The 27,695-nt window shown below is 41.4% G+C and overlaps 1 protein-coding gene across 1 annotated transcript in view; it reads right to left on the reverse strand.

Annotated features, from left to right (window-relative positions):
• LOC120066970 (transcription factor COE3-like) overlaps positions 1-27,695 on the reverse strand; it is a 147,398-nt gene that overhangs the window by 26,769 nt on the left and 92,934 nt on the right. Inside the window, exon 5 of the mRNA XM_039018308.1 lies at positions 1-81. This exon is cut by the window's left edge and continues 8 nt beyond it. Within this exon, the coding sequence (XP_038874236.1) occupies positions 1-81 (81 nt within the window). The remainder of the gene's footprint in view (positions 82-27,695) is intronic.

A 27,695-nucleotide genomic window follows, 5' to 3' on the forward strand; every position in this document is an offset into this window, starting at 1 on the left:
ACCTCTCTGGATCTCCTGGATGTCTGGGAATAACCTTCTGTAGCCTCTGGAAGCCGTAGTCGATGGTCGGCTCGTTCAAAGCTACAGAGAAGAGGACCAAAAGACAAAGCCTGAGTATATAATGTGTGAAATAACACATGTTAGATTGAGTAAGGAATGATTTGTTCAAATAGCAGTGTCAACATATGAATTTCAATGAATGAATGAATGTACACATTTATCAAGATGTTGAATTAAAACACGTATTGTTTAGAGATACAGTATATATACATTTTGATTCCAGGAAACGAAGCCAATTTCAAATGAATTGCAAATGAATATTATTCACCTCAGTCACTCAGAACGACACAGGGACAAATAAAATGATCAAATCAATTGTTACGTGTTAGTGAACACATTATGAATGAAGTTGTACTGGAGCACAGTGGTAGAGGTAACACCTAGCAATCACTCCTGTCACCACATGGATGTCTGCGTCATGGACCACTTTCTACACACTCCGTACAGATTTACAGCCAACTGGAAATGATGACATATGAATGGTTATTGCAAAGTCTACGATTTATCCCCGGGTCCTTATTTTCCTTCCAGCATATTGCCTGAGTGCAAACGAGGCAGGAGTACTTCGTCTTACAAAGCATTAATAATCTGTGAATGGCTGACTACAAACTGATGTGGGGCTCTATCACTCTACAAAGCATTAATAATCTGTGAATGGCTGACTACAAACTGATGTGGAGCTTTATCACTCTACAAAGCTTTTATAATCTGTGAATGGCTGACTACAAACTGATGTGGGACTCTATCACTCTACAAAGCATTAATAATCTGTGAATGGCTGACTACAAACTGATGTGGGCCTCTATCACTCTACAAAGCTTTTATAATCTGTGAATGGCTGACTACAAACTGATGTGGGCCTCTATCACTCTACAAAGCATTAATAATCTGTGAATGGCTGACTACAAACTGATGTGGGGCTCTATTACTCTACAAAGCATTAATAATCTGTGAATGGCTGACTACAAAAATGATGTGGGCCTCTATCACTCTACAAAGCTGTAATAATCTGTGAATGGGCTGACTAAAACTGATGTGGGGCCTCTATCACTCTACAAAGCATTAATAATCTGTGAATGGCTGACTACAAACTGATGTGGGCCTCTATCACTCTACAAAGCATTAATAATCTGTGAATGGCTGACTACAAACTGATGTGGGCCTCTATCACTCTACAAAGCATTAATAATCTGTGAATGGCTGACTACAAACTGATGTGGGCCTCTATCACTCTACAAAGCATTAATAATCTGTGAATGGCTGACTACAAACTGATGTGGGCCTCTATCACTCTACAAAGCATTAATAATCTGTGAATGGCTGACTACAAACTGATGTGGGCCTCTATCACTCTACAAAGCTGTAATAATCTGTGAATGGCTGACTACAAACTGATGTGGGCCTCTATCACTCTACAAAGCTGTAATAATCTGTGAATGGCGGACTACAAACTGATGAACGGCAGCATCACTCTACAGCAGCACTGCACTGAGCAAACTGGCCTCGTGAAATTGCAGGCCACAAATAGTAATGAATGTTTTTTTTTGTTCACACCTCTCCACCCACCAAACCCCTTATTAACCCAACCTCTCCCTCTGAAACTGTAATTTGGGAGTATGAACGGTGACGTGTGATAAATCAAAGGGGCCGTGGCGCCGTGTGTTAGAGCATGAATCATAATCCCGACTACGACTTGGGTTCCACTGCACACATTGTGTTTAACAAGCTTTGGAACAGAGTCACGGAGGTCTATTAACCTCTACTTCCTCAGAAACCCGGGTCCGGGAGCACCCCCACCAGTAAAAAAGCTGACTAGCATAGGCTAGCATAGCGTCACAAGTAAATAGTAGCATCTAAATATCATTAAATCACAAGTCCAAGACACCGATGAAAGATACACATCTTGGTAATCAAGCCATCATTTCTGATTTTTAAAATGTTTTACAGGGAAGACACAATATGTAAATCTATTAGCTAACCACGTTAGCAAAAGACACCATTTTTTTACTCCACCAGTTTTTTACTCCATCAGTAGCTATCACAAATTCGACCAAATAAAGATATAAATAGCCACTAACCAAGAAACAAATTCATAGATGACAGTCTGATAACATATTTATTGTATAGCATATGTTTTGTTAGAAAAATGTGCATATTTCAGGTATAAATCATAGTTTACCATTGCAGCCACCATCACAACTCGACTAGAATAACTACAGAGAGCAACGTGTATGACCTAATTACTCATCATAAAACATGACTTACAAATACACAGCGTACGTCCTCGGCGCAGAAGAAAACATGAGGGGTGTGCGGCTGTGTGTGCGTGTTGTTTGGTGTGTCGCAGGCCTTGAAGGAGTGTGCACGGGGCCATAGGACCAACGCCGTATTAGGGTAGTGATAGGGATAGCCCTGTTGGATGTAGATGTCATGATCAGTAGAGTGACTGTACTAGTAGAGTGACTGTACCAGTAGAGTGACTGTACTAGTAGAGTGACTGTACCAGTAGAGTGACTGTACTAGTAGAGTGACTGTACCAGTAGAGTGACTGTACTAGTAGAGTGACTGTACCAGTAGAGTGACTGTACTAGTAGAGTGACTGTACCAGTAGAGTGACTGTACTAGTAGAGTGACTGTACTACTAGTGGCTGTGCTAGTAGAGTGGCTGTGCTAGTAGAGTGACTGTACCAGTAGAGTGACTGTACCAGTAGAGTGACTGCACCAGTAGAGTGACTGTACTAGTAGAGTGACTGTACTACTAGTGGCTGTGCTAGTAGAGTGGCTGTGCTAGTAGAGTGACTGTACCAGTAGAGTGACTGTACTAGTAGAGTGACTGTACTAGTAGAGTGACTGTACCAGTAGAGTGACTGTACTAGTTATGACTCTGTAGCTGCTCACTAACACAAATCAATGGGCTCGTTTCTTTCACACTAAAAAAACAACTGCCGTCTATTCATTACCCAGCCTGCAATTTAGACCCCATCACTCATTTCACACACACACACACACACACACACACACACACACACACACACACACACACACACACCACACACACACACACACACACACACACACACACACACACACACACACACACACACACACACACACACACACACACACACACACACACACACACACACACACACACACACACACACACACAGTCACCCCAGCATGTAATTTAGTTATTAACACCTTCAGGCTCAGTGGGTCTAGTCTGATGAACGTGTAGAATGGAAGTGAATATGAAGGCTAATGTTAGCCAGGCAGACAGAGAGACAAGGCTGCTGACAGCCAGGGGAGATAGTGACACAGAGAGACAAGATGCCAACTTCCTTCCACTAAAATAATTGGTTGAGTTGATGATGAAGTGGTATATTTACAGAACGGGGGAGCCGAGGACAGCGAGACGAGGTAATCAATGAAGTCGCCGCGTGCCTAGACGCCACGGCTCAGCGTTGTAACACGCGTCAGACAGAGCGACAGACGGACGGGGTGAGGTACTCGCTGGGTGCCACAAGAGCTTGACAGCTGCCGATGCTATTTGATTGGTCCTTCACAATCAAGGCAACTGAGGAAGACAACGGCCCCCGCATGGCATGGCACGGCATGCAGGAATGTTGAAGTAAGACCTTACGTTGTTAAAAGCATTGATCCTTAACTTATTGATTTTACATGACATGGCTTTGGCTGGCGATATCATCACCACTATAACTCCCTCTCTGTCTCTCTCTCTCTCTCTCTCTCTCTCTCTCTCTCTCTCTCTCTCTCTCTCTCTCTCTCTCTCTCTCTCTCTCTCTCTCTCATTACCTCCACCAAACCGACTTCCCGTCCTCCACCACATATCCAGAAGACATAAACCCCACGGAAATGCTATATGTGTTCAACTTCATAATCAGCCCATTAATCATCAGAGGCTGTCTTCTTCCGGGACAATTTGTTATGTCTGGGCCGTGACCGGGCCGACACAGATGTGTCAGAAAGCCATGTGGGGACACGGGACTAAACGGGAGAGTAGAGATGTCTGGCCAAGGCAGCAGGCCTGGGGAGACACAGGCTGATAAATCTGGGCTGATGGGCCTTGGTCAGAGAGAGGCTGATAAATCTGGGCTGATGGGACTTGGTCAGAGAGAGGTAAATGTTCATCAGCTATTGATTTTATGCTAATGTGTAGAGGGAGGTCACAGAATCCTTCATTAGCACTAAAACACAGTCTTGATTTTTGATAGGATGGCTATCGTACAGCAGAGAGAGAGAGAGCGAGACAGAGAGAGAGAGAGAGAGAGAGAGAGAGAGAGAGAGAGAGAGAGAGAGAGAGAGAGAGAGAAGAGAGGAGAGGAGAGAGAGAGAGAGAGAGACAGAGACAGAGACAGAGACAGAGACAGAGACAGAGACAGAGACAGAGACAGAGACAGAGACAGAGAGAGAGAGACAGAGACAGAGACAGAGACAGAGACAGAGAGAGAGAGGAGGGCGAGGGAAACAGAGGGCAATTCAGAGTTGGCTCATCCCTGTTGGCCCAGCTATATCACCCAACCTGTCTGGCTGCTACCTACCCTCTCCTGCCTCAGCCCTCAGCCCCTCCTCTCCTGCCTCAGCCCTCGGCACCTCTCCTGCCTCAGCCCTCGGCCTCTCTCCTGCCTCATTTCTCGGCGCCTCTCCTGCCTCAGCCCTCGGCCCCTCTCCTACCTACCTCAGCCCTCGGCCCCTCTCCTACCTCAGCCCTCGGCCCCTCTCCTGCCTCAGCCCTCAGCCCCTCTCCTACCTCAGCCCTCGGCCCCTCTCCTACCTCAGCCCTCGGCCCCTATCATACCTCAGCCCTCGGCCCCTCTCCTGCCTCAGCCCTCGGCCCCTCTCCTGCCTCAGACCTCGGCCTTTCTCCTGCCTCAGCCCTCAGCCCTCGGCCTTTCTCCTGCCTCAGCCCTCAGCCCTCGGCCCCTAGGCCCAACCAATCAATAGCACTTTCCTCTTTCAGAACTGGGTATTATGAGGTGGAGAGATTTTCTAACCTTTCACCTGCTTCGTATTACACCGCTGATATTAAGATAAATTGCCTGGTTTGGGGGTAAACATATGCTGCAATTCAAACTGTCAGCGCCGCTTTGGTCAGGGATAATATGTATTGATCTCACCCAACGTCTTCCCAATTCCGCTTACTGAGCTATGACCTCTGGGATAATGAGGGAGGGAGGGGCCCACTGTGACCTGGTCAGAGGACATAGAGGAGTGTGGAGGTCTCCTAGGGAGACGATAATATTCATGATTACTAGGAAGACGGATATTTACATATATGGATACATATGGATGTATGGACTGTTGGTATCTGTCATGACTTCTGTCCGGCTGCTATCTAGTCCTGTGTTAGATATGTCCATCATAGTGTTATCTGGTATCTATCTAGTCCTGTGTTAGATATGTCCATCATAGTGTTTTTTGGTATCTAGTCCTGTGTTAGATATGTCCATCATAGTGTTATCTGGTATCTAGTCCTGTGTTAGATATGTCCCATCATAGTGTTATCTGGTATCTATCTAGTCATGTGTTAGATATGTCCATCATAGTGTTATCTGGTATCTAGTCCTGTGTTAGATATGTCCATCATAGTGTTATCTGGTATCTAGTCCTGTGTTAGATATGTCCCATCATAGTGTTATCTGGTATCTAGTCCTGTGTTAGATATGTCCATCATAGTGTTATCTGGTATCTATCTAGTCCTGTGTTAGATATGTCCATCATAGTGTTTTTTGGTATCTAGTCCTGTGTTAGATATGTCCATCATAGTGTTATCTGGTATCTAGTCCTGTGTTAGATATGTCCATCATAGTGTTATCTGGTATCTATCTAGTCCTGTGTTAGATATGTCCATCATAGTGTTATCTGGTATCTAGTCCTGTGTTAGATATGTCCATCAAGTGTTATCTGGTATCTAGTCCTGTTAGATATGTTCATCATAGTGTTATCTGGTATCTAGTCCTGTGTTAGATATGTCCATCATAGTGTTATCTGGTATCTAGTCCTGTGTTAGATATGTTCATCATAGTGTTATCTGGTATCTAGTCCTGTGTTAGATATGTCCATCATAGTGTTATCTGGTATCTATCTAGTCCTGGTTAGATATGTCCATCATAGTGTTATCTGGTATCTATCTAGTCCTGTGTTAGATATGTCCATCATAGTGTTATCTGGTATATCTATCTAGTCCTGTGTTAGATATGTCCATCATAGTGTTATCTGGTATCTATCTAGTCCTGTGTTAGATATGTCCCATCATAGTGTTTTTTGGTATCTAGTCCTGTGTTAGATATGTCCATCATAGTGTTATCTGGTATCTAGTCCTGTGTAGATATGTCCATCATAGGTGTTATCTGGTATCTATCTAGTCCTGTGTTAGATATGTTCCATCATAGTGTTATCTGGTATCTATCTAGTCCTGTGTTAGATATGTTCATCATAGTGTTATCTGGTATCTATCTAGTCCTGTGTTAGATATGTCCATCATAGTGTTATCTGGTATCTATCTAGTCCTGTGTTAGATATGTCCCATCATAGTGTTATCTGGTATCTATCTAGTCCTGTGTTAGATATGTCCCATCATAGTGTTATCTGGTATCTAGTCCTGTGTTAGATATGTCCATCATAGTGTTATCTGGTATCTATCTAGTCCTGTGTTAGATATGTCCCATCATAGTGTTATCTGGTATCTAGTCCTGTGTTAGATATGTCCATCATAGTGTTATCTGGTATCTAGTCCTGTGTTAGATATGTCCCATCATAGTGTTATCTGGTATCTAGTCCTGTGTTAGATATGTCCATCATAGTGTTATCTGGTATCTAGTCCTGTATTAGATATGTCCATCATAGTGTTATCTGGTATCTATCTAGTCCTGTGTTAGATATGTTCCATCATAGTGTTATCTGCTATCTAGTCCTGTGTTAGATATGTCCATCATAGTGTTATCTGGTATCTATCTAGTCCTGTGTTAGATATGTCCATCATAGTGTTATCTGGTATCTAGTCCTGTGTTAGATATGTCCATCATAGTGTTATCTGGTATCTAGTCCTGTGTTAGATATGTCCATCATAGTGTTATCTGGTATCTAGTCCTGTGTTAGATATGTCCATCATAGTGTATCTGGTATATCTAGTCCTGTGTTAGATATGTCCATCATAGTGTTATCTGGTATCTATCTAGTCCTGTGTTAGATATGTCCATCATAGTGTTATCTGGTATCTAGTCCTGTGTTAGATATGTCCATCATAGTGTTATCTGGTATCTATCTAGTCCTGTGTTAGATATGTCCATCATAGTGTTATCTGGTATCTATCTAGTCCTGTGTTAGATATGTCCATCATAGTGTTATCTGGTATCTAGTCGCTGTTTAGATATGTCCATCATAGTGTTATCTGGTATCTAGTCCTGTGTTAGATATGTCCATCATGTGTTATCTGGTATCTAGTCCTGTGTTAGATATGTCCATCATAGTGTTATCTGGTATCTATTAGTCCTGTGTTAGATATGTCCATATTGTGTTATCTGGTATCTAGTCCTGTATAGATATGTCCATCATAGTGTTATCTGGTATACTATCTAGTCCTGTGTTAGATTAGTTCCATCATAGTGTTATCTGCTATCTAGTCCTGTGTTAGATATGTCCATCATAGGGTTATCTGGTATCTATCTAGTCCTGTGTTAGATATGTCCATCATAGTGTTATCTGGTATCTAGTCCTGTGTTAGATATGTCCATCATAGTGTTATCTGGTATCTATCTAGTCCTGTGTTAGATATGTCCATCATAGTGTTATCTGGTATCTAGTCCTGTGTTAGATATGTCCATCATAGTGTTATCTGGTATCTATCTAGTCCTGTGTTAGATATGTCCATCATAGTGTTATCTGGTATCTATCTAGTCCTGTGTTAGATATGTCCATCATAGTGTTATCTGGTATCTATCTAGTCCTGTGTTAGATATGTCCATCATAGTGTTATCTGGTATCTATCTAGTCCTTGTTAGATATGTCCCTCATAGTGTTATCTGGTATTATCTAGTCTGTGTTAGATATGTCCATCATAGTGTTATCTGGTATCTAGTCCTGTGTTAGATATGTCCATCATAGTGTTATTGGTATCTATCCTGTGTTAGATATGTCCATCATAGTGTTATCTGGTATCTAGTCCTGTGTTAGATATGTCCATCATAGTGTTATCTGGTATCTAGTCCTGTGTTAGATATGTCCATCATAGTGTTATCTGGTATCTATCTAGTCCTGTGTTAGATATGTCCATCATAGTGTTATCTGGTATTATCTAGTCCGTGTTAGATATGTCCATCATAGTGTTATCTGGTATCTAGTCCTGTGTTAATATGTCCATCATAGGTTTATCTGGTATCTAGTCCTGTTAGATATGTCATCATAGTGTTATCTGGTATCTATCTAGTCCTGTGTTAGATATGTTCCATCATAGTGTTATCTGCTATCTAGTCCTGTGTTAGATATGTCCATCATAGTGTTATCTGGTATCTATCTAGTCCTGTGTTAGATATGTCCATCATAGTGTTTTGGTATCTAGTCCTGTGTTAGATATGTCCATCATAGTGTTATCTGGTATCTATCTAGTCCTGTGTTAGATATGTCCATCATAGTGTTATCTGGTATCTAGTCCTGTGTTAGATATGTCCATCATAGTGTTATCTGGTATCTATCTAGTCCTGTGTTAGATATGTCCATCATAGTGTTATCTGGTATCTATCTAGTCCTGTGTTAGATATGTCCATCATAGTGTTATCTGGTATCTAGTCCTGTGTTAGATATGTCCATCATAGTGTTATCTGGTATCATCTAGTCCTGTGTTAGATATGTCCATCATAGTGTTATCTGGTATCTATCTAGTCCTGTGTTAGATAGTCCATCATAGTGTTATCTGGTATCTAGTCCTGTGTTAGATATGTCCATCATGTGTTATTGGATCTAGTCCTGTGTTAGATATGTCCATCATAGTGTTATTGGTTATTAGTCCTGTGTTAGATTGTCCATCATAGTGTTATCTGGTATCTAGTCCTGTGTTAGATATGTCCATCATAGTGTTATTGGTATCTAGTCCTGTTTAGATTAGTCCCTATAGTGTTATCTGGTATCTAGTCCTGTGTTAGATATGTCCATCATAGTGTTATATCTGGTATCTAGTCCTGTGTTAGATATGTCCACATAGTGTTATCTGGTATCTATTAGTCCTGTGTTAGATATGTCATCATAGTGTTATTGGTTTATCTAGTCCTGTTAGATATGTCCATCATAGTGTTATCTGGTATCTAGTCCGTGTTTAGATATGTCCATCATAGTGTTATCTGGTATCTAGTCTGTTTAGATATGTCCATCATAGTGTTATCTGGTATCTATCTAGTCCTGTGTTAGATATGTCCTCATAGTGTTATCTGGATCTAGTCTGTGTTAGATATGTCATCATAGTGTTATCTGGTATCATCTAGTCCTGTGTTAGATATGTCCATCATAGTGTTTATCTGGTATCTAGTCCTGTGTTAGATATGTCATCATAGGTTATCTGTTGTATCTAGTCCTGTGTTAGATATGTCCATCATAGTGTTATCTGGTATCTAGTCCTGTGTTAGATATGTCCATCATAGTGTTATCTGGTATCTATCTAGTCCTGTGTTAGATATGTCCATCATAGTGTTATCTGGTATCATCTAGTCCTGTGTTGATATGTCCATCATAGTGTTATCTGGTATCTAGTCCTGTGTTAGATATGTCCAACATAGTGTTATCTGGTTCTATCTAGTCCTGTGTTAGATATGTCCATCATAGTTTATCTGGTATCTATCTAGTCCTGGTTAGTATGCCATCATAGTGTATCGTATCTAGTCCTGTGTTAGATATGTCCATCATAGTGTTATCTGGTATCTAGTCTGTTAGATATGTCATCATGTGTATCTGGTATCAGTCCTGTGTTAGATATGTCCATCATAGTGTTATCTGGTATATCTAGTCTGTGTTAGATATGTCCATCATAGTGTTATCTGGTATACTAGTCCTGTGTTAGATATGTCCATCATAGTGTTATCTGGTTATCTAGTCCTGTGTTAGATATGTCCATCATAGTGTTTATCTGGTATCTAGTCCTGTGTTAGATATGTCCATCATAGTGTTATCTGGTATCTAGTCCTGTGTTAGATATGTCCATCATAGTGTTATCTGGTATCTAGTCCTGTGTTAGATATGTCCATCATAGTGTTATCTGGTATCATCTAGTCCTTGTTAGATATGTCCATCATAGTGTTATTCGGTATATAGTCCTGTGTTAGATATGTCCATCATAGTGTGTTTTGTTGTATCTAGTCCTGTGTTAGATTGTCCATCATAGGTTTTTGGTATCTAGTCCTGGTGTAGATATGTCCATCATAGTGTTATCTGGTATCTAGTCCTGTGTTAGATATGTCCATCATAGTGTTATCTGGTATCTATCTAGTCCTGTGTTAGATATGTCCATCATAGTGTTATCTGGTATCTATCTAGTCCTGTGTTAGATATGTCCATCATAGTGTTATCTGGTATCTAGTCCTGTGTTAGATATGTCCATCATAGGTTATCTGGTATCTATTAGTCTGTGTAGATGTCCATCATTAGTGTTATCTGCTATCTAGTCCTGGTTAGATATGTCCATCATAGTGTTATCTGGATATCTAGTCCTGTGTTAGGATGTCCAACATAGTGTTATCTGGTATCTAGTCTGTGTTAGATATGTCCATCATAGTGTTATCTGGTATCTATCTAGTCCTGTGTTAGATATGTCCATCATAGTGTTTATCTGGTATCTATCTAGTCCTGTGTTAGTATGTCCCATCATAGTGTTATCTGGTATCTATCTAGTCCTGGTGTAGATATGTCCATCATAGTGTTATCTGGTATCTATCTAGTCCTGTGTTAGATATGTCCATCATAGTGTTATCTGGTATCTAGTCCTGTGTTAGATATGTCCATCATAGTGTTATCTGGTATCTAGTCCTGTGTTAGATATGTCCATCATAGTGTTATCTGGTATCTATCTAGTCCTGTGTTAGATATATCCATCATAGTGTTATCTGGTATCTAGTCCTGTGTTAGATATGTCCATCATAGTGTTATCTGGTATCTAGTCCTGTGTTAGATATATCCATCATAGTGTTATCTGGTATCTAGTCCTGTGTTAGATATGTCCATCATAGTGTTATCTGGTATCTAGTCCTGTATTAGAAATGTCCAACATAGTGTTATCTGGTATCTCCTGTGTTAGATATGTCCATCATAGTGTTATTTGGTATCTAGTCCTGTTAGATATGTTCATCATAGTGTTATCTGGTATCTAGTCCTGTGTTAGATATGTCCATCATAGTGTTTATCTGGTATCTAGTCCTGTGTTAGTATGTCCATCATGAGTGTTATCTGGTATCTAGTCCTGTGTTGATATGTCCATCATAGTGTTATCTGTATATAGTCCTTGTTAGATATGTCCATCATAGTGTTATCTGGGATCTAGTCCTGTTTAGATATTCCACATAGTGTTATCTGTATATCTAGTCCTGTTAGATATGTCATCATAGTGTTATCTGGTATCTAGTCCTGTGTTAGTATGTTCCATCATAGTGTTATCTGCTATCTAGTCCTGTGTTAGATATTTCCATCAGTGTTTATCTGTATCTATCTAGTCTGTGTTATTAGATATGTCCATCATAGTGTTATCTGGTATCTAGTCCTGTGTTAGATTATGCCATCATAGGTTATCTGGTATCTAGTCTGCTGTTAGATATGTCATCATAGTGTTATTGGTATCTAGTCCTGTGTAGATATGTCCATCATAGTGTTACTGGTATCTAGTCTCCTGTGTTAGATATGTCCATCATAGTGTTATTGGTATCATCTAGTCCTGTGTTAGATATGTCCATCATAGTGTTATCTCGGTATCTATCTAGTCCTGTGTTAGATATGTCATCATAGTGTTATCTGGTATCTAGTCCTGTGTTAGATATGTCCATCATAGTGTTATCTGGTATCTAGTCCTGTGTTAGATATGTCCATCATAGTGTTATCTGGTATCTAGTCCTGTGTTAGATATGTCCATCATAGTGTTATCTGGTATCTAGTCCTGTGTTAGATATGTCCATCATAGAGTGTATCTGTGTATCTATTAGTCCTGTGTTAGATATGTCCATCATAGTGTATCTATGGTATCTATCTAGTCCTGTGTTAGTATGTCCATCATAGTGTTTCTGGTATCTAGTCCTGTGTTAGATATGTCCATCATAGTGTTATCTGTATCTAGTCCTGTATTAGATATGTCCATCATAGTGTTATCTGGTATCTATATAGTCCTGTGTTAGAAGTTCCATCATAGTGTTATCTGCTATCTAGTCCTGTGTTAGATATGTCCATCATATAGTGTTATCTGGTATCTATCTAGTCCTGTGTTAGATTGTCCATCATAGTGTTATCTGTATCTAGTCCTGTGTTAGATATGTCCATCATAGTGTTATCTGGTATATTCTAGTCCTGTGTAGATATGTCCATCATAGTGTTATGGTATATAGTCCTGTGTTAGATTGTCCATCATAGTGTTATTGGTATCTATTAGTCCTGTGTTAGATATGTCCATCATAGTGTTATCTGGTATTATCTAGTCCTGTGTTAGATATGTCCATCATAGTGTTATCTGGTATCTAGTCCTGTGTTAGATATGTCATCATAGTGTATCATGGGATCTATCTAGTCCTGTGTTAGATATGTCCATCATAGTGTTATCTGGTATCTATCTAGTCTGTGTTAGATATGTCCATCATAGTGTTATCTGGTATCTAGTCCGTGTTTAGATATGTCCATCATAGTGTTATCTGGTATCTAGTCCTGTGGGTTAGATATGTCCATCATAGTGTTATCTGGTATCTAGTCCTGTGTTAGATATGTCCATCATAGTGTTATCTGGTATCTAGTCCTGTGTTAGATATGTCCATCATAGTGTTATCTGGTATCTAGTCCTGTGTTAGATATGTCCATCATAGTGTTATCTGGTATCTAGTCCTGTGTTTATGTCCCATCATAGTGTTATCTGGTATCTAGTCCTGTGTTAGATATGTCCATCATAGTGTTATCTGGTATCTATCTAGTCCTGTGTTAGATATGTCCATCATAGTGTTATCTGGTATCTAGTCCTGTGTTAGATATGTCCATCATAGTGTTTTTTGGTATCTAGTCCTGTGTTAGATATGTCCATCATAGTGTTATCTGGTATCTAGTCCTGTGTTAGATATGTCCATCATAGTGTTATCTGGTATCTAGTCCTGTGTTAGATATGTCCATCATAGTGTTATTGGTATTATCTAGTCCTGTGTTAGATATGTCCATCATAGTGTTATCTGGTATCTAGTCCTGTGTTAGTATGTCCATCATAGTGTTATCTGGTATCTATCTAGTCCTGTGTAGATATGTCCATCATAGTGTTATCTGTTATCTAGTCCTGGTGTTAGAATAGTCCATCATAGTGTTATCTGGTATCTAGTCCTGTGTTAGATATGTCCAATCATAGTGTTATATGCGTATCTAGGCCTGTGTTAGATATGTCCCATCATAGTGTTATCTGGTATCTTCTAGTCCTGTGTTAGATATGTCATCATAGTGTTATCTGGTATCATCTAGTCCTGTGTTAGATATGTCCCATCATAGTGTTATCTGGTATCTACTAGTCCTGTGTTAGATATTCATCATAGTGTATCTGGTATACTAGTCCTGTGTTAGATATGTCCATCATAGTGTTATCTGGTATCTAGTCCTGTGTTAGATATGTCCATCATAGTGTTATCTGGTATCTATCTAGTCCTGTGTTAGATATATCCATCATAGTGTTATCTGGTATCTAGTCCTGTGTTAGATATGTCCATCATAGTGTTATCTGGTATCTAGTCCTGTGTTAGATATATCCATCATAGTGTTATCTGGTATCTAGTCCTGTGTTAGATATGTCCATCATAGTGTTATCTGGTATCTAGTCCTGTATTAGAAATGTCCAACATAGTGTTATCTGGTATCTAGTCCTGTGTTAGATATGTTCCATCATAGTGTTATCTGGTATCTAGTCCTGTGTTAGATATGTTCCATCATAGTGTTATCTGGTATCTAGTCCTGTGTTAGATATGTCCATCATAGTGTTATCTGGTATCTAGTCCTGTGTTAGATATGTCCATCATAGTGTTATCTGGTATCTAGTCCTGTGTTAGATATGTTCCATCATAGTGTTATCTGCTATCTAGTCCTGTGTTAGATATGTCCATCATAGTGTTATCTGGTATCTAGTCCTGTATTAGATATGTCCAACATAGTGTTATCTGGTATCTAGTCCTGTGTTAGATATGTCCCATCATAGTGTATCTGTATTAGTCCTGTGTTAGATATGTCTCATATAGTGTTATCTGGTATCTAGTCCTGTGTTAGATATGTCCTCATAGTGTTATCTGCGTATCTAGTCCGTGTTAGATATGTCCATCATAGTGTTATCTGGTATCTAGTCCTGTGTTAGATATGTCCATCATAGTGTTATCTGGTATCTAGTCCTGTGTTAGATATGTCCCATCATAGTGTTATCTGGTATCTATCTAGTCCTGTGTTAGATATGTCCATCATAGGTTATCTGGTATCTAGTCCTGTGTTAGATATGTCCACAAGTGTTATTGGTATATATCTAGTCCTGTGTAGATATGTAGTCATAGGTATCTGTTGTATTAGAGTGGTTAGATATGTCCTCATCATAGTGTTATCTGGTAATCTATCTAGTCCTGTGGTTAGATAGTCCATCATAGTGTTATATGGTATCTAGTCTGTGTTAGATATGTTCACCCACATAGTGTTATCTTGGTATCTATTAGTCCTGTGTTGATATGTCCCTCATAGTGTTATCTGGTATCTAGTCCTGTGGTAGATATGTCCTAACCATAGTGTTATCTGGTATCTAGTTCCTGTGGAGTAGATTGTCCATACTATATGATGTTATCTAGTGTAGATATTCTATCTATATGTCCGTACTGTGTGTAGATATGTCATCATAGTGTATTCTTGGTATCTAATTAGTCCTTGTAGTGTTAGCATATGTGTCCCTCTATAGTGTTATATCGTATACTATCTAGTCCGTGTTAGATCATGTCCACACATAGTGTTTATATGGTAATCTAATCAGTCCTGTGGTAGATATGTCCATCATAGTATGTTTGTTTGCACTCATCCTTGCTCTCGCTTGGTACCATAGACCAGACCTGTCTCAGCTAAGGCTTTAAGCGTAGTAATCCAACACCATGACGGTCTGTTTAAGGCTGTGTGAATGATGCAGGTCTTATGAGGGGGGGGGGGGCGCGGGGGTGTTGGTACTGAGCTCAGAGGCATTCCTTATCACTGATCGGTCAGGAGGAACATACCTAGAGAGGCACACATCAACGCCGCGACAGCACACAACAAACCACACACACAAACACACCACACACCACACACACACACACCACACACACACACACACACACACACACACACACACACACACCACACACACACACACACACACACACACACACAACACACAACACACACCTTCTCCTGCTGCAGGTGAATGTAAAGTGAGGTACTGCCTGGGGTCAGATTGGGGTCCTTATGGTAATTAGCTTCATCAGACCTCATTTAGATCAGCGGATGTAGAGAAGATTCTGGATCCTTACAGAAAACACACTGCTTAGATGATTGCTGCACGTGGTGTATCTGTGTGTGTGTGTGTGTGTGTGTGTGTGCGTGCGTGCGTGCGTGCGTGCGTGCGTGCGTGCGTGCGTGCGTGCGTGTGTGTGAGTGTGTGTTTGTGCTTAAATGATGGAAAGCTTTGACCTTGTTCTCACAGAAACAACATTCTTCAGTAAAGCGACACCCTGTACAATACCAGATGCTCGGCAGAGACAAACCTTTATTTTAGAATATGACAACTATGGCATAATAACAACACAACAGAAAATACAGCACCCATACCCCCAGATCACATGACAACAAACACTGTTAACCTGCTATCAGATCACATGATAACAGCCATTGTTAACCTCCTATCAGATCACATGACAACAGCCAGTGTTAACCTCCTATCAGATCACATGACAACAGACACTGTTAACCTCCTATCAGATCACATGACAACAGCCATTGTTAACCTCCTATCAGATCACATGACAACAGACACTGTTAACCTCCTATCAGATCGCATGACAACAGCCAGTGTTAACATCCTATCAGATCACATGACAACAGCCATTGTTAACATCCTATCAGATCACATGACAACAGCCAGTGTTAACCTCCTATCAGATCACATGACAACAGCCACTGTTAACCTCCTATCAGATCACATGACAACAGCCAGTGTAACCATCCATATCAGCATCACACTGTACCACAATCACAGCCCAGCTGTTATAATATCCTACAGTGATCACATCAATCAAACACATGTTAACCTCCTATCAGATCAGAAACAGCATTAACTCCTATCAGATCACATGACAACAGCCATTGTTAACATCCTATCAGATCACATAACAACAGCCATTGTTAACATCCTATCAGATCACATGACAACAGACACTGTTAACCTCCTATCAGATTACATGATAACAGCCATTGTTAACCTGTATGCCATGTCTTAGTATACTTCTGAGGACTTTTAGGCGACCAACAATTGATTAACATTCAAAATCCTATTTTCCCTAACCCTAACCCTAGCCTTAACCCCTAACTCCTAACCCTAGCCTTAACCCCTAACTCCTAACCCTAGCCTTAACCCCTAACTCGAACCCTAATTCTAACCTTAACCCCTAACTCTAACCCTAATTCTAACCTTAACCCTGAGCCTAAAGTAACCTCCTTACAAGTGAGGACCGTCAAAATGTCATCACCTCTGAGTTTTAAGTGGTTTACTATTGTTGTGAAGACTTCCAGTACTCACAAGTACAGTAAAATGTACACACACACACACACACACACTGAGAAACCAAAACATGGACGGGAAGTGTCTTTTAACGCCAGAAGCTCATTGTTTTACAGGGGGTTCTGAAGGAGGGAGGGAAATGAAGAAGAGAGGGAAAAGAGAGAGGGAGAAGAGAGAGGGGAAGAGATAGGGGGAAGAGAGAGGGGGAAGAGAGAGAGAAAAGAGAGAGGGAAAAGAGAGACGGAGAAGAGAGAAAGAGAAAAGAGAGCGGGAAGAGAGGGAGAAGAGAGTGTGAGAAGAGAGTGGGAGAAGAGAGAGGGAGAAGAGAGAGGGAGAAGAGAGAGGAGAGAGGGAGAAGAGAGAGGGAGAAGAGAGGAAGGAGAGAGAGGGAGAAGAGAAGAGGAAGAAAATAAGTGAGAGGGAGAAGAGAAGAGTGAGAGAAGACCAGGAACAGCTGGGGTAATTTACTCTCATCTCTTCCTCCTGACTGAATAATCTGACTCCCTTAATAAAAACAGGAAGGGATTCATTTGGAACGCATCCCAAAATGGCACCCTATTGCCTACGTAGTGCACTAGTTTTGACCAGGGTCCACAGGGAATATGGTGTCATTTGGGACACAGCGTTGGCCTGCTCCCGCCAGCTGCCGGGTTCAGGCTATAAATGAGTTCCCTTTTCATTTTAATAATGCGCATCTTCCTGCTACTTCCCAATCATGCGTTGGTAATAATTCAGTTAGTTTTGTCCTCGCTGAAAAACAGACCACCATCATAATTACTGTTTCTTTGAGCAGGCCCTGAAAATACAACAACATGCCAACCGGAGAGGCATTTGTTATTGTCGAGTCCGACTGAGACGTCGCAGGCAGGCTGCTGTTACTGTGAACCAAGCGGGGGAGAAGGACAGAGGGGAGGAGAACAGAAAATGTCCCTCAAGTCTGTACTAAACTCCACTATCTCTGCCAAGGGAGGCTGCTGTTACTGTGAATCAGGGAGGGAGAAGGACAGAGGGGAGGAGAACAGAAAATGGCCCTCAAGTCTGTACTATACTCCATTATCTCTGCCAGGGAGGCTGCTGACACTCCACTACAGATTTTAAAAAAGGGGAACACTGGTAATGTGTAAAAAATGTAATAAAGTCAAATCAAATGGCTCGTCTAAAGTCGTTCCCCTGGAGGGGGTGTTGGTGATTTCAGTGACAAAGTGCTATTTGCTGACAAGTCGTTTACACATTAACCTGGCGGATCAGAGGGTAGAAAACGCCAATAGCAATTATATCACCTTGAAGATATGAAATGTTCCAGGGACAGGTAACTAGGTGAACACGACCAGCTGAAATAGACTGCCAGGATGAAATGATGGAACACTGGAGAACCTCGACCGATTTCTACCGATCTACTAGATACACGAAGCTTTTTCCACACGAAACAGAAACGCTACAGAAAAAGGATATCTGACGTCATCTAGAGTTTTAAATAGAAGGACAATGGCGTTGAAAAATTGTACTGTCGACTACGATATTTCGTTCGACTACAGTAGTTTGAATTTAGACCCATTTTCACAAAGTGTTCCAGTCAACACGTCACGCATATATATACACTCTGACACCGGTGGTAACTCTCCATATATATACACTCTGACACGGTGTGTAACTCCTCTCATATATATCACTCGACCAAGGCCGTGTGTAACTCTCCATATATACACTCTGACACCGGGTGATACTCTCCATTATATTTATCACACTCGGACACCCGTGGTAGAACTCGATCCCTTATATATTACACATGCACTGACCGGTGGACTCCCATATATGTATCCTCGACAACACGGTGGTAACTCTCCATATATATACATTCGGACACGGCGGTAACCTCTCCCATATCATATACACTCTGACACCGGTGGGTAACTCTCCATAATATTACACTCTGACACCGGTGGGTAACTCTCCATATATATACACTCTGACACGGTGGTAACTCTCCATATATATACACTCTGACACCGGTGGTAACTCCTCATATATATACACTCGCTTACACGGTGGTGGTAGACTCTCCACGTTATCATTCTGAAAACCGGGTAACTCTCGAATAACCACTCGAAGACTCGGTGGTAAGTCATATATATATTCGCCGGTCGGACTCTCATATTTAGATTGCAACGGGTACTCGACACATATGTGTACATGTCTGACATACAGGTCTACCGGCGGTAACCTCTCCTACTGTAAGAAATATACCTTTGACGTCAACCGGTCGCTGGAAACATTCTCCATAATATATACACTCTGACATACGCTGGCGGTACGTCTCCAAAAATGTAGATAATATACATCATCGATGCATAAGCACCTGTGAGGGTGGTAACTCTCGCATATATATACATCTCTGACACCAGCGGTTTAACTCTCCATAAATATACACCGACTACCGGTTGTGAAACTCCCATATCAGTATAAGCATTCTGACACGCGGCAGGCGTAACTCTCCATAGAGTATATACACTCTACATACGACCAGTACCGGTGGTAAACTCTCCTATATATATACACTCGAACACCGGGTGGTATACTCTCCACCTATATATTACACTTTTCATTAACGCTCCCGGTGGTACTCTCCATCTTCAATCTGAAGTAATCCATATAATATCTGAGACCGTTGGGCTCTCGGCAAAATACATCTGAACGGTAACTCCATAGATATACACTCCTGAGCACCGCGTGGCTAACCTTCTCCATATATACCGACTCTTGAACCTCGGTGGTAACTCCCTCCAATAGTATACACTCTGACACAGCGTGGTACTCTATAATCACTCTCACCAGGGTAAAATCTCATATATAACACTCTCGGACACCGGTGGTAACTCTCCATATATAATTACACTTGCTAACCTGGTGGTACGTCTCCATATATATACACTCTGACACCCGTTGTGGTAACTCTCCATATAATATACACTCTCGAACTAACCTGGTGTAACTTCTCCATATATATACACAGTACTTACAAGCACGGTGGGTAACTCCTCCCCTTATATATACACTCTGACGATACTGCGGACGTGGAACATCGTCCAATATATACACTCGTGACACTCAGTGGTAACTCTCCTATCATATCACGTTGACCCGGTGGACTCATCCTAAATTCAACTGACAACCGTGTGGTCTCCATTAACTGAACTGCCGTGGAACTCATATCATATACACGTCTGACAACCCGGTGTAAACCTCTCCATTAATATATACACACCTCTGACAACCGGGTGGGTAACATTACTAATATATATACACTGCTGACACCGTGGGAACTTCTCCTATATTTATACACTCTGACACCGTGGTAACTCTCCATATATATCACTCTGACAGGACCGGTGGTAACTCTTCCTATATAACTATACCCTGACAACCGGTGGTAACTCTCCATATATTATACACTCTGATACCCGGTGGTGAACTCTCACATATATATATCACCTGATAACGGTGGGTAACTCTCCAGAATATAGCACTCTGATAGAGAGTGGTAAAACCTGTGTCTCCACATATCATTATAGACACTCTGACCCTGGTGGTACAACATCTCCATTATATTTAGCACTCATGACACCGGTGGGAACTCTTCCATATAATACACTCTGGGACTACCGTTGTAACTCTCCACTATAGTATACACCTCTGACACCCCATGTGTACTCTCCCACTCATATATAACCACCTCTGGAGAGCCGCTGCGAGTGTGCGTATTGTCCCCTCCTAGACTATCCTGAATATATATTACACTGCTGGACACCGTGGTAACTCTCATATATAACACCTCTGGACACCCCACTGACGTCCAGCAGGCTGGAGACTCTCCAGAGATAATCCACATCTCTTGATCACCCTTAGGGGGTGGCTACATTCTTTCTCAATATATACGATGATACTCCCGTGAACCACCACGGTGGGTAATATTATCCAATATATACACACTCAGTGACCAACGCGTGTGGCGTGGGTAACTCATTCCATTAACCTAAAATTACAACTCGGAACAACTCGCGGTGGTAAAAATACTTCTACCATATTATATCAGCTCTGACACCAGGTGGTAACTCTCCACTATATACACCATCTGACATCATGGTGGTAACTCTCCAAATATAGAAAATTATGACACACCGGTGTCGGTAACCTCTCCATATAATACACTCTGGACACAGGTGGTTATAAATCTCCATATACTATACACTATGGACAGACGGGGTAAACTCTCATAGTACTTATACAACACATGACCAACCGGGCAAGTAACTCTCCATACTATTCATACACTATGACACTGGGGGAAACTCTAATATAGTAGGTCACACTCCTGACAACGTTGGAACGTCTCCACTTTCATATTATACACTCTTGAACACACGGTGGTAACTCTCTCATATAGGAGACACTGGAATGTACATCCGTGTTGGGTATCAACTACTCCATATATTACATCTAACGGACCTACCTGCCGTAGGTAACTCTCTTATTATATAATAGCTACTCTGACTCATCCGGGTGGTTACACCATCCATTAATTATACCACAGTCCTGACCCACCGGTGCTTTAAAACTCCTCTTTTCAATTAGCTCTCATTAACCAACATCTGTATACGCATCCTCCGTGGCGCGTTAAATAGCTCATACCATAAATATCATGACACTCTGATCAACGGTGGTAAAACATGTCATTTTCCAAAAAAGTATACTAATACACTATTGACAAACACAGGTGGGTATCACTCCCATTATATAGTTAAACCACTCTTGGACACACGGTGGTCAACCCTCTCCACTATAGTATAACAAACTCTAGACACCAAGCAACCTGTCGGTAAAAAACTGATTCTCATCTATATATGGAAGCACTCTGGACAACGGATGAGCGAAATCGCTACTCATAATTATATAACACGACAGCTGTACACACCACTTGGTAGGGAACCTTCCAGATATATACACTCTGGATACCCCGGTGGTAACTATCGCATATTATATGAGCTCACTGTCTGACAACGGTTAAATCTCCATTATATTATACACCTGACACCGGGCAGGTAACTCTCCATATATAATATACACTCTGGGACAACGGTGGTAACTCGCCTATATTATACACTCTGACAACGGTGGTAACTCTCCATATATATACACTATGACACCGGTGGTAATCGACATATATATTACACTTGACCACCGGTGGTGTTAATCTGCTATCTATATACACTCTGACACCGGTGGTAACTCTCCATATATATACACTCTGACACCGGTGGTAACTCTCCATATATATACACTCTGACACCGGTGGTAACTCTCCATATATATACACTCTGACACCGGTGGTAACTCTCCATATATATACACTCTGACACCGGTGGTAACTCTCCATATATACACTCTGACACCGGTGGTAACTCTCCATATATATACACTCTGACACCGTGGTAACTCTCCATATATATACACTCTGACACCGGTGGTAACTCTCCATATATATACACTCTGACACCGGTGGTAACTCTCCATATATATACACTCTGACACCGGTGGTAACTCTCCATATATATACACTCTGACACCGGTGGTAACTCTCCATATATATACACTCTGACACCGGTGGTAACTCTCCATATATATACACTCTGACACCGGTGGTAACTCTCCATATATATACACTCTGACACCGGTGGGTAACTCTCCATATATATACACTCTGACACCGGTGGTAACTCTCCATATATATACACTCTGACACCGGTGGTAACTCTCCATATATATACACTCTGATACCGGTGGTAACTCTCCATATATATACATTCTGACACCGGCGGTAACTCTCCATATATATACACTCTGATACCGGTGGTAACTCTCTATATATATACATTCTGACACCGGCGGTAACTCTCCATATATATACACTCTGATACCGGTGGTAACTCTCCATATATATACACTCTGACACCGGTGTAACTCTCCATATATATACACTCTGACACCGGTGGTAACTCTCCATATATATACACTCTGACACCGGTGGTAACTCTCCATATATATACACTCTGACACCGGTGGTAACTCTCCATATATATACACTCTGACACCGGTGGTAACTCTCCATATATATACACTCTGACACCGGTGGTAACTCTCCATATATATACACTCTGACACCGGTGGTAACTCTCCATATATATACACTCTGACACCGGTGGTAACTCTCCATATATATACACTCTGACACCGGTGGTAACTCTCCATATATATACACTCTGACACCGGTGGTAACTCTCCATATATATACACTCTGACACCGGTGGTAACTCTCCATATATATACACTCTGACACCGGTGGTAACTCTCCATATATATACACTCTGACACCGGTGGTAACTCTCCATATATATACACTCTGACACCGGTGGTAACTCTCCATATATATACACTCTGACACCGGTGGTAACTCTCCATATATATACACTCTGTAACTCTCCATATATATACACTCTGACACCGGTGGTAACTCTCCATATATATACACTCTGACACCGGTGGTAACTCTCCATATATATACACTCTGACACCGGTGGTAACTCTCCATATATATACACTCTGACACCGGTGGTAACTCTCCATATATATACATTCTGACACCGGCTGGTAACTCTCCATATATATACACTCTGACACCGGTGGTAACTCTCCATATATATACACTCTGACACCGGTGGTAACTCTCCATATATATACAACTCTGACACCGGTGGTAACTCTCCATATATATACACTCTGACACCGGTGGTAACTCTCCATATATATACACTCTGACACCGGTGGTAACTCTCCATATATATACACTCTGACACCGGTGGTAACTCTCCATATATATACACTCTGACACCGGTGGTAACTCTCCATATATATACACTCTGACACCGGTGGTAACTCTCCATATATATACACTCTGACACCGGTGGTAACTCTCCATATATATACACTCTGACACCGGTGGTAACTCTCCATATATATACACTCTGACACCGGTGGTAACTCTCCATATATATACACTCTGACACCGGTGGTAACTCTCCATATATATACACTCTGACACCGGTGGTAACTCTCTATATATATACACTCTGACACCGGTGGTAACTCTCCATATATATACACTCTGATACCGGTGGTAACTCTCCATATATATACACTCTGACACCGGTGGTAACTCTCCATATATATACACTCTGACACCGGTGGTAACTCTCCATATATATACACTCTGACACCGGTGGTAACTCTCCATATATATACACTCTGACACCGGTGGGAACTCTCCATATATATACACTCTGACACCGGTGGGAACTCTCCATATATATACACTCTGATACCGGTGGTAACTCTCCATATATATACACTCTGACACCGGTGGTAACTCTCCATATATATACACTCTGACACCGGTGGTAACTCTCCATATATATACACTCTGACACCGGTGGTAACTCGCCATATATATACACTCTGACACCGGTGGTAACTCTCCATATATATACACTCTGACACCGGTGGTAACTCTCCATATATATACACTCTGACACCGGTGGTAACTCTCTATATATATACACTCTGACACCGGTGGTAACTCTCCATATATATACACTCTGACACCGGTGGTAACTCTCCATATATATACACTCTGACACCGGTGGTAACTCTCCATATATATACACTCTGACACCGGTGGTAACTCTCCATATATATACACTCTGACACCGGTGGTAACTCTCCATATATATACACTCTGACACCGGTGGTAACTCTCCATATATATACACTCTGACACCGGTGGTAACTCTCTATAAATATACACTCTGACACCGGTGGGAACTCTTCATATATATACACTCTGACACCGGTGGTAGCTCTCCATATATATACACTCTGACACCGGTGGTAACTCTCCATATATATACACTCTGACACCGGTGGTAACTCTCCATATATATACACTCTGACACCGGTGGGAACTCTTCATATATATACACTCTGATACCGGTGGTAACTCTCCATATATATACACTCTGACATCGGTGGTAACTCTCCATATATATACACTCTGACACCGGTGGTAACTCTCCATATATATACACTCTGACACCGGTGGTAACTCTCCATATATATACACTCTGACACCGGTGGTAACTCTCCATATATATACACTCTGACACCGGTGGTAACTCTCCATATATATACATTCTGACACCGGCGGTAACTCTCCATATATATACACTCTGACACCGGTGGTAACTCTCCATATATATACACTCTGACACCGGCGGTAACTCTCCATATATATACACTCTGACACCGGTGGTAACTCTCCATATATATACACTCTGACACCGGTGGTAACTCTCCATATATTTACACTCTGACACCGGTGGTAACTCTCCATATATATACATTCTGACACCGGTGGTAACTCTCCATATATATACACTCTGACACCGGTGGTAACTCTCCATATATATACACTCTGACACCGGTGGTAACTCTCCATATATATACACTCTGACACCGGTGGTAACTCTCCATATATATACACTCTGACACCGGTGGTAACTCTCTATATATATACACTCTGACACCGGTGGTAACTCTCCATATATATACACTCTGACACCGGTGGTAACTCTCCATATATATACACTCTGACACCGGTGGTAACTCTCCATATATATACACTCTGACACCGGTGGTAACTCTCTATATATATACACTCTGACACCGGTGGTAACTCTCCATATATATACACTCTGACACCGGTGGTAACTCTCTATATATATACACTCTGACACCGGTGGTAACTCTCCATATATATACACTCTGATACCGGTGGTAACTCTCCATATATATACACTCTGACACCGGTGGTAACTCTCCATATATATACACTCTGACACCGGTGGTAACTCTCCATATATATACACTCTGACACCGGTGGTAACTCTCCATATATATACACTCTGACACCGGTGGGAACTCTCCATATATATACACTCTGACACCGGTGGGAACTCTCCATATATATACACTCTGATACCGGTGGTAACTCTCCATATATATACACTCTGACACCGGTGGTAACTCTCCATATATATACACTCTGACACCGGTGGTAACTCTCCATATATATACACTCTGACACCGGTGGTAACTCGCCATATATATACACTCTGACACCGGTGGTAACTCTCCATATATATACACTCTGACACCGGTGGTAACTCTCCATATATATACACTCTGACACCGGTGGTAACTCTCTATATATATACACTCTGACACCGGTGGTAACTCTCCATATATATACACTCTGACACCGGTGGTAACTCTCCATATATATACACTCTGACACCGGTGGTAACTCTCCATATATATACACTCTGACACCGGTGGTAACTCTCCATATATATACACTCTGATACCGGTGGTAACTCTCTATAAATATACACTCTGACACCGGTGGGAACTCTTCATATATATACACTCTGACACCGGTGGTAGCTCTCCATATATATACACTCTGACACCGGTGGTAACTCTCCATATATATACACTCTGACACCGGTGGTAACTCTCCATATATATACACTCTGACACCGGTGGGAACTCTTCATATATATACACTCTGATACCGGTGGTAACTCTCCATATATATACACTCTGACATCGGTGGTAACTCTCCATATATATACACTCTGACACCGGTGGTAACTCTCCATATATATACACTCTGACACCGGTGGTAACTCTCCATATATATACACTCTGACACCGGTGGTAACTCTCCATATATATACACTCTGACACCGGTGGTAACTCTCCATATATATACACTCTGACACCGGTGGTAACTCTCCATATATATACACTCTGACACCGGTGGTAACTCTCCGAGAAAATAAGACGCCCCGCAAATTAAAACTTCAAAAGATCTAGCTGCCGAATAAAACATTTAAAAATCAATGGCGACAGATCAATGCTCATAGAAATTTCATGAACTTTGAACCGATACAGGTATTATGTTGAGAGAGAGAGAGGAGGAGGAGGAGGAGGAGGAGGGCTGAATTGCAGACAGGCAGAAAGGAGATTGTTCCTGCCAGGGTTAAAACGCCGTGCGCAGACAGGCAGGCTGAGGAGATGGACTCAACCGAGGGATGGTGGTCCCACTGTTAAATTTAATATTACTCTGTCAGAAATTACATTTCAAGTCTATTTCTGTTAAAAGGCAGAATAAAACAGCCCCCAGCCCCCAACCTCAAACCCCCACCACTAGCCCAACGGTATTTAGTGAACCACATCGATGAAGGCTGTAGAAGTAGCAAGTCTCAGGTTAACAGCCAACCAACTGATTTCAAATCAAATTGGTTCCCTCTCGCAGCCGATCGCAGGTGCAAATTAATATTGTAAAATGAAGATCAATACAAGGACAGGGGCAGCTGCAAAAAATAAATCGATGGCGGTTAAATTATTGCTGCGTTTTCCTCATTTAGGATGAGTTGTATTTTCCTCTCATAGTCAATACTTTGCT

This window comes from Salvelinus namaycush, chromosome 22, assembly GCF_016432855.1.
Source record: "Salvelinus namaycush isolate Seneca chromosome 22, SaNama_1.0, whole genome shotgun sequence".
NCBI lineage: Eukaryota > Metazoa > Chordata > Actinopteri > Salmoniformes > Salmonidae > Salvelinus > Salvelinus namaycush.